The sequence below is a fragment of the Rhinoraja longicauda genome, chromosome 3, assembly GCF_053455715.1.
Source record: "Rhinoraja longicauda isolate Sanriku21f chromosome 3, sRhiLon1.1, whole genome shotgun sequence".
NCBI classification, from domain to species: domain Eukaryota; kingdom Metazoa; phylum Chordata; class Chondrichthyes; order Rajiformes; family Arhynchobatidae; genus Rhinoraja; species Rhinoraja longicauda.
The window spans coordinates 83815830-83834874 of NC_135955.1; the positions used below are offsets into that span (position 1 = coordinate 83815830).

Here is a 19045-nt window from a genome sequence, read left to right on the forward strand (position 1 = left end):
ACAAGGGGCTGGTGAGATAGGAGCCAGCAGGTGATTGGTGTTCTGAGGAGGAATGAAAGGTGCTTGGCAAGTGGAGCCAAGTGGAGGAGGAGTAGGGGGAGGAGTGGAGTTGGGAGGCAGAAGGAGGTGAGTTATACGTGGAGGCAAACAAGGGGAGAAAAATGCATATGGAGCCAGGTGGAGGAGGGGAAGGTGAGAGCGGAAAAGGAGACTGGAGGGCAATAAGCGGGAACGCAAAAGCAACAGGTGCTGGAATCTGAAAGTAAGGAATTTGCTCATTGATGCATACAAGAGGATGGGGTTTATCCTCAACGACCACAAGAACAAGGTTTCTCCCAATTCACCACACTCCCCTCCAACAACAAAGGCTTATGGTGAGACCACGATGGCGAGAAAATGTGGACCACTTTCCATAGCTCAAGAGCAGACCCCATTGATGAAATTCACTCCCCCTTCAACATGCCAGCACAGTACCTGGTCATTCGTGATCAAGATCAAGACCTCAGATCTGGTACAAAGCTCATGGTTTACTTGGCTTCAGTGAACCCTGGCCTGGTCTACCCACAGTATGCATCGTGATGCACTGGAAAATATGGTGTCTGTACAAAAGCCCCTCATCTTGTGTGCTGCAGTGAACAATTACCTGACCAACACTCCCATCACTGAGACCTTAATACACACAGTCATAACATTGGTCACGCCATGTTATTTGCACACCTAAATCAGATTTTAGAAATAGATACTCTATTCCAAGTGCACCAAGAAAACAATTCAAAGATATACTCAATGCCTGTGACTACTCAAAATGGAAAAGAAGTGCTAGAAATAATATTGAGAACCTCAATGCCATGCTTCAAGAGCACAAAGCATCCCTGTGTAAGCAGCTGAAGGAGCATGTCCTCTTGCCAACTGCCCAACCATCTGCCCCACCCTGCCCCATCTGTCCATTCCCTCCGCAGATGCTGCCTGACCCACTGACTTCTCCGCCAGCACTTTTTGTTGCTGAATAATATGCCATAGATGGATTTCATTCTAATAAATATGTTTTAAATTATTAAATGCCAGAATGCAACAATTGCCAGCTGATTGTGTTGTAGGGAAACATTTTCTATTTGCAGTCACACATCCTTGCCTTCTTTGCCAGTTCTGGGAGTCCTGAAAGCCACATATATGTCCAAATGACAGGACTCAACATAGCTGAGCTGAGCGTCTGGATGCACTTCTCATCTGGCCCCTCAGCATTAATCCAGCAATTGCTGAAACATCTTGCACAGCCTCATTTTTGAATGGTGTTGTTGTTATTATTCGGAAAGGTAGCTTTTGGTAACCTTTTGGTGTATTTTTCCTCTTGGCAGGATAATTATGTTTTAATGTTAATTAACAACAAATTAAATTATTTTTAATTTTATTGTATCAAATATTTATTTTAACCATTTCATTTTTTCATGGGCTTTTGCAAACACTGGAAAAGCCTTCTGACAGTCTGCATCCAATATCAGTAACACATAGTCAAAGACATGTCGAGCAAAGCACGAGCAGTCAGCAGACTATCAGTGAGGTCCAAGGGCAACGATTGTATTTTCAGAGATGGCCACAGGGGGGCAGAGCCTTCAGGTTGCCAAGAGATGCAAGTTGACAACAGTTCATGGACACAAAATGCTGGAGGAAGTCAGCGGGACAGGCAACATATCTGGAGAGAAGGAATGGGTGACGTTTCAGGTCGAGACCCTTCTTCAGACTGAGAGACTTCACTCTGAAAAAGGGTCTTGACCTGAAACATCACATTCCTTATCTCCAGAGATGCTGCCTGCCCCACTGAGTTGCTCCAGCACTTTGTGTCTATCTTCGCTGTAAATCAGCATCTGCAGTTCCGTCCTAAACAGATCATGGGTGGCAGAAGGGCTGGATGTTGGGGCCTCCATGCAATCCCACTCAACTAGTACATTCTTGGTGGTCTATTAGGCAATCCCAATGAATTTAATATATTTCCAGGATTTCAATATCCACATATCAAAATTGATCTGCTTTCTACACCAATTTCTGAACTGAAAGTTTCTTCCAGCAGGAGTACAATTACAATTACAATTACAATTTTCTTTATTGTCATTGTACAGGGGTACAACGAGATTGGGAATGCGCCTCCCATACGATGCAATAATTTAATTAGCTAGTCAGTATTAATTTAAACAACCCAATGAAACAAATTGTAACAGTTTTAAAACAGAATAAAGTATTACAGAAATATAATGCAAATGAATCTCAGTTAACACTGTCCATTATTCTTTTTGTAGATAATGGATCGCGACTGGGCATAAAGATAGATCAACCAAAGGTTATCTCTTACCGAGGTAACAATGCCACTCTCCCCTGTAAGTTCTATTACAAACCAGTTCCTGCTCGTGGAGCTCAAAGTCCTTTCAAGGTCAGGATCAAGTGGACCAGACTCACCTCCGATTACCTCAAGGAAATTGACGTGTTTGTTTCATTGGGAAACAACTGGAAAAGTTTTGGAAATTACCAGGGAAGAGTTTTCCTGAATGAAGGCGGTGAGAACGATGCCTCTATAACAATTACGGATTTAACTTTGGAGGACTATGGTAAATACAAATGTGAAATCATTGAGGGACTAGACGACGTCACTGGCACCATATTGCTGGATCTCCAAGGTATAATTACACAGTGGCTACTTAACAATAAGTAAACTACTTGGTTCAATGTATTTCTTTACAAATTTTGGTCTTAATTTTGTACAGATGTCATTGCAAAGGAATTGAGGAAGCCAGAGGAAGTTATAGAAATGGATACAAATATGGCATTTAAGAAACATTTGGACAGATATATGGATAGGAAGGGTTTGGTGGACTCGGGGTCAAATGCATAGAAATGGGTGAATCTAATACGGACAAGGTGGGCCGAAGGGCCTATTGCCATGTTGTTTTGTAGCTCTATGATTCTAAGACTGTGCTTTCATAAAGTCATAGAAACATAGAGCTCAGAACACTTCGGAACTGGACTCTTTGACCCACCATGTCCATGCCAACATTTTTGCACATCTTCATTTATCCTACTTGCGCACATTAGGTCTGTCTAAACGTCTCGATGTTTCAGTAAAGGATGCTCGATCCACAATATACCGTTCATGCTGAGGGAAAGAGGCAACACATTAAAAGACAATTAATTCCACACCATTGTTATTTGCAAATAAATCACTTTTCTTTCTGCACTGCTGGGTCTAAATCCTAGAACTGTCTTCTCTAATGGCACAAGAACGCTCCAGTAGTTCATTTGCTCAACACTCTTTTCAAGAGACTGTTCAGGACCAGAAATCAGTGAATGCTGGCCTTGCCCGTGAACCCGCTTCCTGAAAAATGAATGAACAAAAAATTGAGAGGCTCACTAGAAAATTAAGACCCGAGAGAGGAGAGGATCAGTAGCCTCTCTGGAAAACACAACAGGAGAGGAATAATGTTACTGTGGGACATCTAAAGGAAAGAAAAATTAGAAAGTCAGGAATTCAGGGCAGGGAATTAATAATGTCACAGGAGGGAATTAATGGGTCGGAAAACCTATGGCTAACCCAAAGACGTACAGGTTTGGAGGTTAATTGGCTTGGTAAATGTAAAAATTGTCCCCAGTGGGTATAGAATAGTGTTAATGTGCGGGGATCGCTAGTCAGCATGGACTCGGTGGGCCGAAAGGGCCTGTTTCTGCGCTGTACCTCTAAACTAATGGTCCAGGAATCATGCAGGAAAATGCCCAGCAATGCATCAGATATCGAGGTTGGAAAGAAAACTGCAGAGTTTTGGGAACCTGGAGACAACAGAAATTATGAAGATCGGCACAAAAAGCTGGAGTAACTCAGCGGGTCAGGCAGCATCTCTGGAGATAAGGAATAGGTGACGTTTCGGGTCGAGACCCTTCTTCAGATGGGGGAAAGGGAAACGAGAGATATAGACTGTGATATAGAGAGATATAGCACAAATGAATGAAAGATATGCAAAAAGTAACGGTGGTCAAAGAAAGGTGGAGCCCACAATGGCCCATTGTTGGCTGTGGGCTAGGTGATAACGAGTGATACAGACAGTGAAACTCAACAGGACAACAGTGACTAGGGTGGGGGAGGGATGGAGAGAGCGGTGATGCAAAGGTTACTTGAAGTTACTACATGAGTCAGCGACCCTGAGCTGATTTTTTACATCCCTTATTAAATCATAACTAGCAGCTGAATGTCCTTCATCCGAATTTTAAACAAAAGCTTTAGAATTATGCCTTTCAATGTGGCATGACTGGCTCAGATCTTTATTACAGAGAAGTTATAATGTTTGGCTGTGTTCCCACTTCTCTCCACAATTAGAGTTAACTGAGAATTATTTGTTCTACCTAAATTAAGTCACAGTTTGCCCTACATATTCCGGCACAGCCCTACATTTCTTCATTATAAACTGTTGAGAGTAAAATATGGTGAACCTATTAAAGGAAGCTTCATGTTTCATGTTGCATTGAATAACTAAAACAAAATGATTTTATGGGGCAGCTCTTTAGCACGTGGAACTATTATGTAGTGTGGTCAGATAAAGGTTGACACAAAAACAAATTAACCAATCTTGTACAAAGATTCATTCCTGGAGACAAATTCCAAGGTAATATTGGCCCTGAAACAGCTATTACTTACATCTCAGGCTTGAATGATGTTTGCTACAGAGAAGTTAATGAGATGGAGGCAAAATAGTGTGCTGCAATGCAGAGAGGAGAGGCGCAGAATTGAATCAGTTATAAATCATTGAAATTTCCTGTCTGCCTTGAAATCTGACAGACTTCATATTATTCGATTTGATTTACACAGAGGAGTTGCAAGCATGCATATGCATCGATGAATTAATATACAGTGATGAATCTAGTTTGTAAAATAAAATAAAAATTGTACTCCTCTTATTGGTTGTACCAAAATTTGGGCACATTATTTTGACAACGTTCTAAAAATTAAAATTAAAATTGATAGACAGAATTTTAGTCAAGGTCATATAGTCATTGCGAAGTAGCAGGGAAACTGTGTTTTGCAGGGAAAATGTGCATATTATGTGAATCCCACAGTCAAGTTTTCGCACTGTGGAGAAAAGCTGCAGAAAAGTGTTAACAATGGTCATTATCAATGTTAATTGAACTTTCACAGTCCTGGAATCCCCCTTAGGACTCAATTGTTAAATGCAAGTGTTGTTAAATGAGGACAGATTTGAATGAAAGTTTAGGCATGTGTTCGACAGATTGTACCCTTGTGTGCTTCTGCATCAGTCTGAGTAACCCTTAATGCAGATCTGTTTTGTTTCTCTCTTTTTGTTCTGAACTGCCCTCTAGGTGTTGTGTACCCATATTTCCCACGACTGGGTCGCTACAATCTGAACTTTGACGAGGCTCAGAAGGCATGTGAGAATCAAGATGCAATAATTGCCTCTTTTGATCAACTTTACGAAGCATGGAGAGGAGGACTGGATTGGTGTAACGCAGGCTGGCTGAAGGATGGGTCTGTACAGTATCCCATTACCAAATCGAGGGGGCCGTGTGGAGGGGAAAACACGGTGCCCGGTATCCGAAGCTACGGATACAGAGACAAGATGAAGAACAAATATGATGTTTTCTGCTTTACATCCAACTTCAATGGTAAGACAATCAAAAGTTTTCTTCTTTTTAAGTAGTTTGGAAGTTTGATATTGCCAAAAAAAAAAACTGGATCGCCTGCGGATTTTACCTTCATCATATCCTTAAGTGGGACAATGGAACAGATTTATTTTGGTCTCTCTACATCTATAGAAAAGAAAATCACTCAATCTAGAAAAGTCTCACAATCATCCTAATGGTTGGTTATAACCTTGCAAAGGCTCAATAGTGCATTTATTGGCACGTGTGTGAAATGCAAATGCACATTAAAAATACCCAAAGACTCGGCCTCCACAGCCGTCTGTGGCAATGAATTCCACAGATTCGCCACCACCTGGCTAAAGAAATTCCTCCTCATCTCCTTTCTAAAGGTATGCCCTTTTATTCTGAGGATTTGCCTTCTAGTATCAAGTGCTATGTACGCCTTGGCATTGATTCCAACAGCTGACATCTGAGGTAGTTTGAATTTTGGATGAAGTGGACAGATTAAGATGCATTATTGTAATTAATGTAGGCATTGTCACAGTGTGAATGATATTGTGGCAGCATCAACAGTTACAAGCATTTTTGCAATTTCCAAGTGCTTCATCAAATACTTTTGCAGTTCAATGAAGAATTTCTCTGAGATTTTTAAATAAAAGCAGGATAGGTATTCTGTTGAAGTTCTCTGTATCTTCACGAGGGCCTTAACGTCGTACTTATTGAGAGGAATTGACGATACATCTGGCTCCATCAGGATGGATGAAGCAGTTAACCAGTTATATTTTTTCATATGCATATCCAGCATAATTCATTGCAAAATTCAGGTCATAAGGAATAGGAGTAGAATTAGGCCATTCGGCCCATCAAGTCTACTCCAAAATTCAATCATGGCTGATCTATCTCTCCCTCCTAACCCCAATCTTCTGCCTTCTCCCCAAAACCACTGACACCTGTACTAATCAAGAATGCATCTATCTCTGCCTTAAAACTATCCACTGACTTGGCTTCCACAGCCTTCTGTGGCAAAGAATTCCACAGATTCACCACCCTCTGACTAAATAAATTATTCCGAAGGTATTTATTCACAAAATGCTGGAGTAACTCAGCAGGTCAGGCAGTATCTCAGGAGAGAAGGAATGGGCGACGTTTCGGGTCGAGACCCTTCTTCAGACTGAAATTATTCCTCATCTTCTTCCTACAAGAATGTCCTTTAATTCTGAGGCTATGACCTCTAGTCTTAGACTCTCCCAGCAGTGGAAACATTCGCTCCACATCCACTCTATCCAAGCATTACATTATTCTGTATATTTCAACGAGGTCCCCCTCATTGATTTAGTTTAGTTTGCTTAGAGATACAGCACAGAAACAGGCCCTTCGGCCCACTGAGTCTGCACTGCCCAACGATCCCCGTACAGCAACACCATCCTATGTTAGGGACAATTTATTAGTATACCAAGCCAATTATCCTACAAGCCTGTACGTCACTGAAGTGTGGGAGGAAACAGAAGATCTCGGAGAAAACTCACGCGGTCATGGGGAGAACGTACAAACTCCATACAGACAGCACCCGTAGGAAGATCCCATCCTGAGGAAGATCCCATCGCTCAGATTCGGAATGTTGTACCCGGCCAAACTGCGAGTCACCTACAAGCAGACAGAAACTTTTTATACTGATCATAATAAAGCATTCGAATTCGCCCGAGAGATTGAAAACTCGCTGAAGGGATGAATACCACTCCACGGCTGTAATCACTGGCAGAGAACTGATTGGGCTATAAGGCGTTATAATTTAAAGTTCCAAGACCAGTGAATAAGCTATATGACTATTAATCTTTATTAACTACTATTAATAAAAAATATTATTAATCACTACCAATAAGAAGTTCAAGTAACACTTGACTCATGTAAATTTTACTTTTAACATTTAACTAATACACCCTAGGGGGGAAAACTGGCCTATTTTGGATTAAATTTCTTTGGGCCTGTCCTGTTTATTTCCCCTTGCTTCTAAAAATATATATATATTTAAAACCAGGAAAAAAAAAAAAATAACTGTGTTAAAAAACGGAGCTAGTATTAATTTTTTTTTACATCTCACGGAAGTCCTTAGATTTTTTGCCACCTTAGGTTGGCTAACACTAACTGCACTAATTGTAGTTGTAGTTTTAGTTGTCTCTTCTTTTTTCCTGCACTCTTTTAACTTTTTATATATTGATTTTTTTTTTAGATTTAACTTTTATTATCATGTCATTTTTCAGAAATTATATACTTTTGGGAGATATTTCCGGGAGGCACTCTACGCTGTACAAAAGATCATCCACCCCTCATTCAAGAAAAATGTTGTAGTCCGGGTGCCAGACCATTTGCTTTATTATAGACCATTTATCGGTTAAGATGCAAGATTCTATTAGGAAAACAGGGGTTAAAGGTATTACATTTTGTAGTTGGAATGTCAAGGGTGTTAATGAACCAATTAAAAGAGGTAAAGTACTTTCACATTTAAAATCTATTGATGCAGACATAATGTTCCTTCAGGAAACTCATCTAAAAAATGTAGCACATAATAGACTGAAAGGCAAATGGATTGATAACGTATTTCACTCATCGTTTCCCTTTAAATCAAGAGGTGTTGCTATTTTAATTCGTACGGGTATACCATTTATAAATACTTCCTCTATAGTCGACACTGAAGGTAGATATGTTATATTAGTGGGAGAACTATATTCTACAAAATTGATATTGGTGAATGTCTACGCACCAAATTTTGATAATCCGTTATTTTTTTTAAAAATATTTAATACCATTCCAGAATTTGGACAATATAACTTGATAATTGGAGGAGATTTAAATTGTACATTAGATCCTTATTTGGATAGATCTTCAACTCAAAGGAAAACAAAATCCAAGTCGTGTGAATTATTAAACTCTTATATAAATAATGCAAATATAAAAGATGTTTGGAGGATTGATAATCCTTCAGGCCGAGAGTATTCATTTTATTCACCTGTGCATAAAACTTATTCAAGAATTGATTATTTCTTGGTGGACTCCAAACTTATTCCTTATACGTATAATTCAAAATATCATAATATTATTATATCCGATCATGCCCCTTTAACATTTAGGGTAAAACTCCAAGGAGTAACGGGGAAACAGACTAATTGGAGATTTAATCCGCAAATCTTAAATGAAAAAGCATGTTATGACTATCTTAAATCGCAATTTGAGATTTTTTTTAACGCAAATGACCTTCCTGAAACACCTGCGTCCCTGCTTTGGGAAACATTTAAAGCGTTTGTGAGAGGATGTATTATTGCTTTTCAAGCGTCTCAAAACAAGAAGAACCGAGCTGAACAGAATGACCTGGAAAGTCAGATAAGACAGTTAGACATAACAAATGCCATCGCTCCCTCTATTGAAATACATAATAAAATTGCAGTGCTCAAATATAAGTTAAATTATATCCTTTCAGCTCATATTTTAAGGCTTTTTCAATATACTAAACAAAAACATTTGAATTTGGAGATAAACCACAGAAATTGCTAGCACGTCAACTCCGTAAATTAGAAGATGATTCTACAATTCATAAAATTAGATCAGAAAATGGAGATTTGCTTAAACTACCTAAGGATATTAATCAGAGATTTTTGCAATTTTATCAGTCATTATATTCATCAAAAATAACAGATACTTCTGCGCAGATGCAAAAGTTTTTGCAGGAATGTAACCTTCCTGGTTTGAATGTGAGTGATAGAAATTTACTGGGCGCAGAAATAACTATGAAAGACGTTGAAGAGACTATTAAATCCATGAAAAATGGGAAGACTCCTGGCCCTGATGGCTTAAATAATGAATTTTATAAAAAATTCAGTGGTTTGATCTCTCCACGTTTGCAAACTGTATATAGTCACGCCTTTAAACAACAGAGATTGCCACAAACTCTGACTGAATCAACAATAATCCTCATTCCTAAAAAAGATAAGGATTCTGAAGACCCTGGTTCGTATAGGGCGATAGCTCTTTTAAATACTGATCAGAAGATATTAGCGAAAATCTTAGCTCAGAGATTAAGTCTAGTTATAGACAAATTGATACACCCCGATCAATCAGGCTTTATAGCCAAACGATATTCATTTTTCAACTTGAGACGCTTGTTTAATATAATTTATTCAAATAGACTATTAAATGAAGATTTAGCAATCATCTCGCTAGATGCTGAAAAAGCATTTGATCAAGTAGAATGGCCCTATCTTTTCTCAGTGATGGAAAAATTTCAACTAGGTGAAAATTTTTGTGCATGGGTGAAACTTTTATATACATCCCCAACAGCTAGAATATTAACTAATCAAATGCTGTCATCTAAATTTCATTTAGCTAGGGGTTGTAGACAAGGATGTCCACTATCACCACTTTTATTTGCCCTTATTATAGAACCACTTGCTGAGAGTATTAGATCAAATTCAGATATTTATGGCTACAACACTAAACATACAACCAATAAAATTTCTTTATATGCGGATGATGTATTAATATATATTACAAAGCCAGAAATTAGCATTCCGAATTTATTAAATCTCATAACTCAATTTGGTTCATTTTCAGGTTATAGAATTAACTGGTATAAAAGTGAAATTATGCCAATAATGGAGCATAATCCGGCCATACTTCAACAATTTCCTTTTAAAATTGCCTATGAAAAGTTTAAATATCTTGGAATTTACGTGACTAGGAAATATACTTCTTTATTTAAATCAAATTTTCCTCCTTTACTTGCTAAATTACACAGAAATATCCAATTTTGGAAAACACTTCCTATATCATTAGTTGGTCGTAGTAATGCTATAAAGATGATCTTTCTTCCACAGCTACTATACTTATTTCAAGCAATTCCGATCTACCTTCCAAAAAAGTTTTTTTTTTAAATTGATTCAATTGTTACTAATTTTATTTGGGACTACAAGACTCATAGAATAAATAAAAGACACTTATGTAAGTCTAAAATTAATGGAGGAATTGCTTTACCTAACTTTTTATTTTATTATTGGGCGGTTAATATTAAAAATATAACCTGCTGGTTGGATGATTCTGATCAACAACCGGATTGGTTAAAGATGGAGAAAGAGGATTGTTTACCATTCGATATTGGTGCGATCCTCTTAGCTCCAATAAATTTAAATAAAAAAACATATGGAGGTAATCATAGTGTTATCCGTACCTGGAAACAATTAAAGCTTACGTTAAAATTGAGTAAATTATCTGTTTTCCTTCCTATTGCGAATAATCCTTCTTTTAAACCGTCTGTCTTAGATAGAGGCTTTGCTCAATGGAAAAGTTATGGAATCAAAAGGGTGGGAGATCTTTATCATAAGGGAACTTTTCTTTCGTTTCAGGAGTTACAGCAGAAGTACGGATTACATGTTAATAATTATTTTAGATATTTACAACTTAGAGATTATGTAAAATCACACATGCAAGAATATAAGTTTAGAGGTCCAGAAACACTTGATGTATGCCTGAATCGACATTATAACTCAAATAAATTAATATCTTTTATTTACAATATTCTCCTTGACATTGACATTCCGTCATCAGAATCTTATAGACGAGCATGGGAGGACGAATTGAATCAATTTATAATGCAAGATATATGGGATGAAAGTTTACAACATATACATCAATGTTCATTGAATACTAGACATTCCTTAATACAATTTAAAATAATACATAGATTACATTATTCGAAGACGAAATTAAATAGGATTTTTCCTAGTATCTCTCCTATGTGTGATAAATGTCAATTTCAAGAAGCTAATTTAACTCATATTTTCGTAACTTGTATAAAAATGCAAAACTTCTGGTTGGAGATTTTTAAAATAGTTTCTAAAGTTATTAATAAAAAATTAGATATGGACCCAAAATTAATTATATTAGGATTATCAGAACATACTACAAATTTTACAGTAAGTCAGGTACATTTTCTTGATTACAGTCTAATAACTGCGAAAAAACTAATACTTAAATTTTGGAAAAAACCAATAACCCCCACAATTAAAATGTGGACTATGGAAATGACAGAGACACTGCATTTGGAAAAAATAAGGTTTGCCTTAATCGACAAACCTGAGTTATTTTTAAAAATATGGTCTCCATTTATTGAATTTTTAGAAAAGTAAATTGGTTTGGCACAGGACTAAAATAAAAATTAAAAAAAATTTAAATAAAAAGTTGAAACTTGAGTTGGGGGTTGGATGTACAGCTGTGGTTTTTGTCTCCCGGATCTACTCCCGTTAATTTTTATTGTTAGATCCTTTTTTTTTTTTTTTTAACCCTCTTACTCTCTCTTCCCAAGTTTATAGTTTTATATTTTTATTTTTACTTTCTCTCTTCAAAAATTTAAAAATTGAAGCTATGTAAGAACTTTGTAACAAATGTGTTTTTTTTTAAATTTCGATTTGTACATATGCTTTTTAAAAAAAAAAAAATTTTTTTTTTAAAAAAAGACAGCACCCGTAGTCGGGATCGAACCCGGGTCTCTGGCGCTGTAAGGCACTAACTCTACCGTTGCGCCACCGTGCTGCCCCATGCCGATTAGATTAATTGAGAAATAATTATATGCTCCTGTACAATCTTTTAACATTAATTATTCTTTCATCTACATTGCCACCCTTCTGCCACATTCACTATGACTTTTAAGAACTTCTAAGAAAATTAAAGAAAAATAAATTCATTTGTTTTATTTTTGTAGAAAAGCGTGGTAATATAAAGGGCAGTTTATAAGCAAGTGTTGGCATAAATTAGATGCTGAGTTCAGCTGAGTTCTGTTCGGTTTAGTTTATTGTCAGGTGTACAGTGAAAAGCTTTTTTTGCGTGCTAACCAGTCAGCGGAAAGACCATACATGATTACAATCGAGCTATCCACAGTGTACAGGTGTTGGAGGGAATACCGTTTAGTGAAAGGTAAAGCCAGTAAAGTCCAATCAAAGGTACTCCAAGGGTCACCGATGACCTGTTGTCTTCCTTTAAAGTTTGTTATTCATCTGAGTTAAGTTAATATCTCGCAGGGCTAAACTATATTTGGTTTTACAGTGGTACAATTAGTACATGAAGATGAATAGTCAGATGGAGAATGACAATTGAATGAAATTGAGAGATGTCAAGGTGCAGTCAGATATAGAACGTTTGGATGAATGAATGAATGAATGAATGAATGAATGAATGAATGAATAGGTTTATTGGCCAAGTATGCATATAGACAATAGACAATAGACAATAGGTGCAGGAGGAGGCCATTCGGGCCTCCGAACAAGGAATGTGCCTTGGTGCTCCGCTCACAAATGACAACACAAACATACAGTTAACAATTAAGAATAAAGCATAACCACATCAAAACAATAAGGATACAACATTACGGTCTAAACATGTGGATGAAAATAAACCAGAGCAAAAAAGAGACTACGGACTTTGGTTATTGAGTAGAACTATCACTCGTGGGGAAAAAGGCTGTTTTTATGTCTGGCTGTGGCTGCTTTGACAGTCCGGAGTTGCCTTCCAGAGGGAAGTGCTTCGAAGAGTTTGTGGCCAGGGTGAGAGGGGTCAGAGATGATCTTGCCCGCTCGCTTCCTGGCCCTTGCAGTGTACAGTTCGTCAATGGGGGGAAGGTTGCAGCCAACAACCTTCTCAGCTGTGCGAACGATCCGTTGCAGCCTCCGGATGTCGTGCTTGGTGGCTGAGCCAAACCAGACCATGATGGAGAAGGTGAGGACGGACTCAATGATAGCAGTATAGAATTGGACCATCATTGCCTGTGGCAGATTGTGTTTCTTCAGTTGCTGCAGGAAGTACATCCTCTGTTGGGCCTTTTTGACTGTGGAGTCGATGGTGGCCCCCCCATTTAAGGTCCCTGGAGATGATGGTTCCAAGGAACTTAAATGACTCCACAGATGTGACTATGGTGTTGTTGATGGTGAGTGGGGGGAGGGGAGGGGGATCTCTTCAAAAGTCTACAATTAGTTCCACTGTCTTGAGAGCATTGAGCTCCAAGTTATTGCGATGGCACCAGGACGCCAGCTGTGTCACTTCCCATCTGTAGGCAGATTCCTCCCCATCCTGGATCAGTCCAATCAGGGTAGTGTCATCCGCAAACTTGAGGAGCTTGACAGAGGAGTCTGTGGAGGTGCAGTCGTTGGTGTAGAGAGAGTAAAGGAGAGGGGAGAGTACGCAGCCTTGCGGTGCTCCTATGCTGAGGATCTGCGGGTCCGAGATGTGCTTTCCCAGCCTCACATGCCGCTTCCTGTCCGTCAGGAAGTTGATGATCCACTGACAGAGGGGTTCAGGCACAGTCACCTGGGAGAGTTTGTTGGGTTATGTTTCTGTTTCTCGCACCAGCAGTAAAACTCGTTCAGGTCGTTGGTCAGCTGACGATTGTCCAAGGAGCGTAGGGTTTTACTCTTGTACCTGGTGATTTCTTGCAAACCCTTCCAAACTGAAGAAGCGTCATTAGCTGAGAACTTGCTCCTCAGCTTCTCAGAGTACCTTTCCTTGGCAGCTCTGATTCATCTTCTCAGCTTGTACTTGGCCTGCCTGTAGAGGTCTGTATCCCCACTCCTGTAGGCCTCATCTTTTGACTGGCGGAGCTGTCTGAGTTCTGCTGTGAACCAGGGCTTGTTGTTGTTGAACCAGATCCGGGTCTTTGTGGGAATGCAACTGTCCTCACAAAAGCTGACATAGGATGTCACAGTGATATTAATACTAACTAGACCAAGTGGACCCGTTGGGCCCAAACCTCTCCTGCTTTGGTGCAGCACCCTCTCCTCCTTCCCTCCACCCTTCCCTATCCCCCCCCTCCTCCCTTCTCCCCCTCCTCCCCTCCCTCCTCCCCCTCCCTCCCCCTTCCTCCCCTCCCCCTTCCCATCCCTCTGCTCCCCGCCCCCCTCCATCCCCCTCAACCCCGCTTATTCTCCCTCCTCCCGCTCCCTCCCTCCCCCTCTCTCCCTCCACTCCTCTCCCTCCCTCCCTCCCTCCCTCCCTCCTCCCTCCCTAGGAGATAGATTTATACCTTAAAATGTGAATAACTTAAAAAATATAACACCGATTTCAATGAAACTTCTATTCGCACCAAAGGGATGACGGTGAGTAAGGTGGGCCTAAAATTGTCGTGCTATCGTGTACCATTTCGGCTGTAGTTCAGGAACAAACAAACAAACAAACGAGAGTTTTAGTATATAGATATGTGACATGGGAATCCTCTGCCAGAATATCAATAGCATAGATCCGTCTAATGCCTGTAAGGGGCTTGGATTAATGCACACTATTAGATTGCCAAATGAAAGCTGATAATGAAAAGCCCAACTACATTACACAATGTGGACTTTTCTGCTGGCTAGTGGAAGTAATTTGCAATTGGCAAAAGCCTTTTCCTTAAAGATCCTGGGATTACAATTTGAAATAAAAGTGTTTACTTTGTTTGGCAACATTTGCAAGTTACGCAAGCAGTGACCAGTTGAACATTTTGCGGTGCCATAACGATAGTGAAGTATTATATATTATAATCCTTGCGGCCTGGTGGAAACAGAAACGAAGCTGTTAAACCAATGCTGTTTTAATATAAAACTATTGTTAATTTCATCAACTCAAATGTTAAGACCCTGAGGATGAATTTACATTAACAAAATAAACCTGATCAATAGCAGACATCATTGCAGGCATTAATCTGGCATGATTGCCAAGATCACATCTCTGTAGATATCTCAACTTAACTTTCCTGAAAGGAAGACATGGGCTTGAAGTAAATGTTCTGTACTCTGAGAAAATTTACAGCTCAGAAGGAGCCCATTGTTTCTGTGCTAACTTGTTTGGCCAACCCTGAACAAATCCTTTATTCTTTTCCATAGCTCTCTATTTTCCCTTTACACCTCCTTTCCCTTGAAGGATGCAATTGTATTCCTCTCAACCAACTACCTCATTATTGCCAGTAAGCATTCAACATACCCCATACATCTCTGCACGGAAGAATTTCTTCTCACCTCACGCTTCACTTTATCAAGAGATATTGTTGTTTCTCATCCTTCGTGTCATTCTGCATGCGGTTTGGAACAGCAGAATTTAACTCTTTAACAATCCACATAGTGAAAATGATTCATGTGGAACCCCTAGTGGCTGACTGTGGACATCTTTCATAACCATTCCAACATGTTTAAATATACTTATATTTCCTTCCAACTGCATAGAAACATGAAATCAGATGGGACTTGGTTGAATCAAATGTCATTTAGAGTCAGAAACTTTTTCCCAAGATGGAAAAATCAAACACTAGAGAGCACAGATTTAAGATGAGAGGGGCAGGTTTTTTTACACAGAGGATGGTGAGTGCCTGGAACGTACTGCTGAGGGTGGTGGTAGAGACGGATACGATAGTGGCATTTCAAAGACCTTTGGATAGGCATCTGTATATGCAGGGAAAGGAGGGATATGGATTATGTTTAGGCAGATAAGAGTTTGTCTTGGCATTATGTTCAGCGCAGATATTGTGATTTGAAGGGCCAATTATTGTCAAGTCAAGTCAAGTCAATTTTATTTGTATAGCACATTTAAAAACAACCCACGTTGACCAAAGTGCTGTACATCTGATTAGGTACTAAGGAAAAAAATGAAACATACAGTAGCACGCAAACAGTTCACAGCGCCTCCTCAATGAGCCTCGAACGCTAGGGAGTAGAAATAGGTTTTGAGCCTGGACTTAAAGGAGTCGATGGAGGGGGCAGTTCTGATGGGGAGAGGGATGCTGTTCCACAGTCTAGGAGCTGCAACCGCAAAAGCGCGGTCACCCCAGAGCTTAAGCCTAGACCGCGGGATAGTGAGTAGCCCCAAGTCGGCCGACCTGAGGGACCTGGAGTTAGAGAGGGGGGTTAGAAGATTTTTGATGTAGGGGGGGAATGTCCATTTAGGGCTTTATACGTGAATAGGAGGAGCTTGAAGTTGATTCTGTACCGTACAGGGAGCCAGTGGAGAGAGGCCAGAATCGAGGTGATGTGGTCCCTTTTACGGGTACCCGTCAGGAGTCTCGCTGCGGCGTTTTGGACCAGTTGCAGGCGGGACAGGGAAGATTGGCTGATCCCAGTGTATAGGGAGTTGCAGTAGTCTAGGCGGGAGGAAATGAAAGCGTGAATGATTTTTTCTGTGTCGTCGAATTGGAGGAAAGGTTTGATTTTAGCTATGGTTCGAAGTTGGAAGAAGCTGGCTTTTACCACAGCGTTGACTTGCTTATCAAATTTTAATGCAGAGTCAAATATCATGTTGTATTGTTCTGTGAAAATATTAATACATGCTGCCTGGTAAGAACCATAGAATTTCAGAGATTTTGTCACATCTATATATTATGTTTAATATTACCAATTTGAGTGTTGAGAAACAAACAATCTGTTGGATGAGCTCAGCAGGTTGAGCAGCAGCTGTGTGGTGGATTGGGGGTGGGGTGGGGGGAGGGAGGAGCTTTTCGAGACTGTACCAAGCAGAGAAAATACCATGGAAAGCAGTGAAGGTAACAATGTATCTTGGCCTTATGGTTAAATCAAAGAAAACAAGATTAATATCAAACAGTGTCACTTCCTTATTTGTAAAAGATAATTCTCCTCTTCTCTACCTGAAAATTACTTCATTTAACCATTCTGTGCCGAGCTAGCAGGAGCCGTTTGTTCCAGTAACAGAGTCATTTAGAACATAGAACCCCATAGCACAGGAACAGGCCCTTCGGCCCAAAATGTCTGTGCTGGACATTATGCCAAGATAAACTAAACTCATCTGCCTGCACAATCTAATTTCCTCCATTCCCTGCATATCCATGTGCCTATCTAAAAGCCTCTTAAATGTCATTATTATATCTGCCTCTGCCACCAATCCCTGGCAGCACATACCAGGCACCCACCACTCTCTGTGTAAAAAAAAACTTACCCCACACTTCTCCTTTAAACTTTGCGTTCCCACCTTAAAGCTGTGCTCTCTAGTCTTATTGAAGGCCGAGGGTCTCCTACAGATAGAAACATTTCAGATAGGTTCACTGTTAGTTGGCCTGTGGACCACTTGGCCAGCACTAAATTAAATGCTGAGGAGAGATGATTTGGAGCTGTATATTATAGTACTAAACTACCACAGTGTGCTCCTTTGGGAGTTTAGTAGTTGAGAGCTCATGTTGCAGTTGTATAAGACGTTCGTGAGGCCGCATTCAGAATATGTGTTCAGTTCTGGGCACCGTGTTATAGGAAAGAAGTTGTCAAGCTGGAGAGGGTACAGAGAATATTTATGAGAATGTTGCCAGGACTCGAGGGTCTGAGCTATAGAGAGAGGTTGAGTAGGCTGGGACTCTATTCCTTGGAGCGCAAAAGGATGAGAGGTGATCTTATAGATGTGTATAAAATCACGAGAGGAATAGATCGGGTAGATGCACAGAGACGCTTGCCCAGAGTAGATGAATCGAGGACCAGAGGACATAGGTTTAAGGTGAAGCGGAAACAATTTAAAAGGAATCTGAGGGGTAACTTTTTCACACAAAGGGTGGTGGGTGTATGGAATGAGCTGCTAGAGGAGGTAGTTGAGGCTTGGACTATCCCAATATTTAAGAAACAGTTAGGCAGGTACATGGATAGGACAGGTTTGGAGGGATACAGACCAAAAGCGGGCAGGTGGGACTAGTGTTGCTGGGACATGTTGGCCGATGTGGGCAAGTTGAGCCGAAGGGCCTGTTTCTACGCTGTAGACTTTAGACTTCAGAGATACAGCATGGAAAGAGGCCTTTCGGCCCACCGAGTCCACGTCGACCAGCGATCCCCCCGTACACGAACACTATCCTACACACCAGGGACAATTTACAATCTACAGAAGCCCAATTAACACACAAGCCTGTACATCTTTGGGTTGTGGAAGGAAACCGGAGCACTCAGAGAAAACCCATGTGGTCACAGGGAGAACATATAAACTCCTTACAGACAGAGCCTGTAGTCAGGATCGAACCCAGGTCCCTGGCGCTGTAAGGCAGCAACAATACCGCTGCGCCACCATGCATGTTCAGTTTGCATGTGGCCTTTTGCGCAGCTGCTTAGATTTACAACTTGCACTTAAACTTGTTGGCCTGGTTTCAGACATTTTGAGGGTGAGTAATACGGAAAACGCCGTGAAAATGAACTGTTAGACAGCAAAATGAACCTAACATGCTAAAAAAAAAAGTCACATAAACAGCGAGTGCATTAAGAAATGTGAGATGATGAAAACAGTCAAAATTTGTTTCTTTTACATTTTGTGCTTATTATTTATTTATTTTTGGCCAAGTGAATTGCCCAAGAACGACCATAATGAGGGATGGCCTAGTTTAGTTTATTATTGTCACGTCTACTGAGGTACAATGAAAAGCTTTTTTTTTTGC

General features: G+C 40.0%; 1 protein-coding gene across 4 annotated transcripts in view; it reads left to right on the top strand.

The window, feature by feature from the left end:
- hapln1b (hyaluronan and proteoglycan link protein 1b) overlaps nucleotides 1-19045 on the top strand; it is a 105350-nt gene that overhangs the window by 78152 nt on the left and 8153 nt on the right. For all 4 annotated transcript variants that reach the window (XM_078396542.1, XM_078396543.1, XM_078396540.1 and 1 more), the window contains exons 3-4: nucleotides 2292-2666; nucleotides 5353-5655. In XM_078396542.1, coding sequence (XP_078252668.1) covers nucleotides 2292-2666; nucleotides 5353-5655 — 678 coding nt within the window. The remainder of the gene's footprint in view (nucleotides 1-2291; nucleotides 2667-5352; nucleotides 5656-19045) is intronic.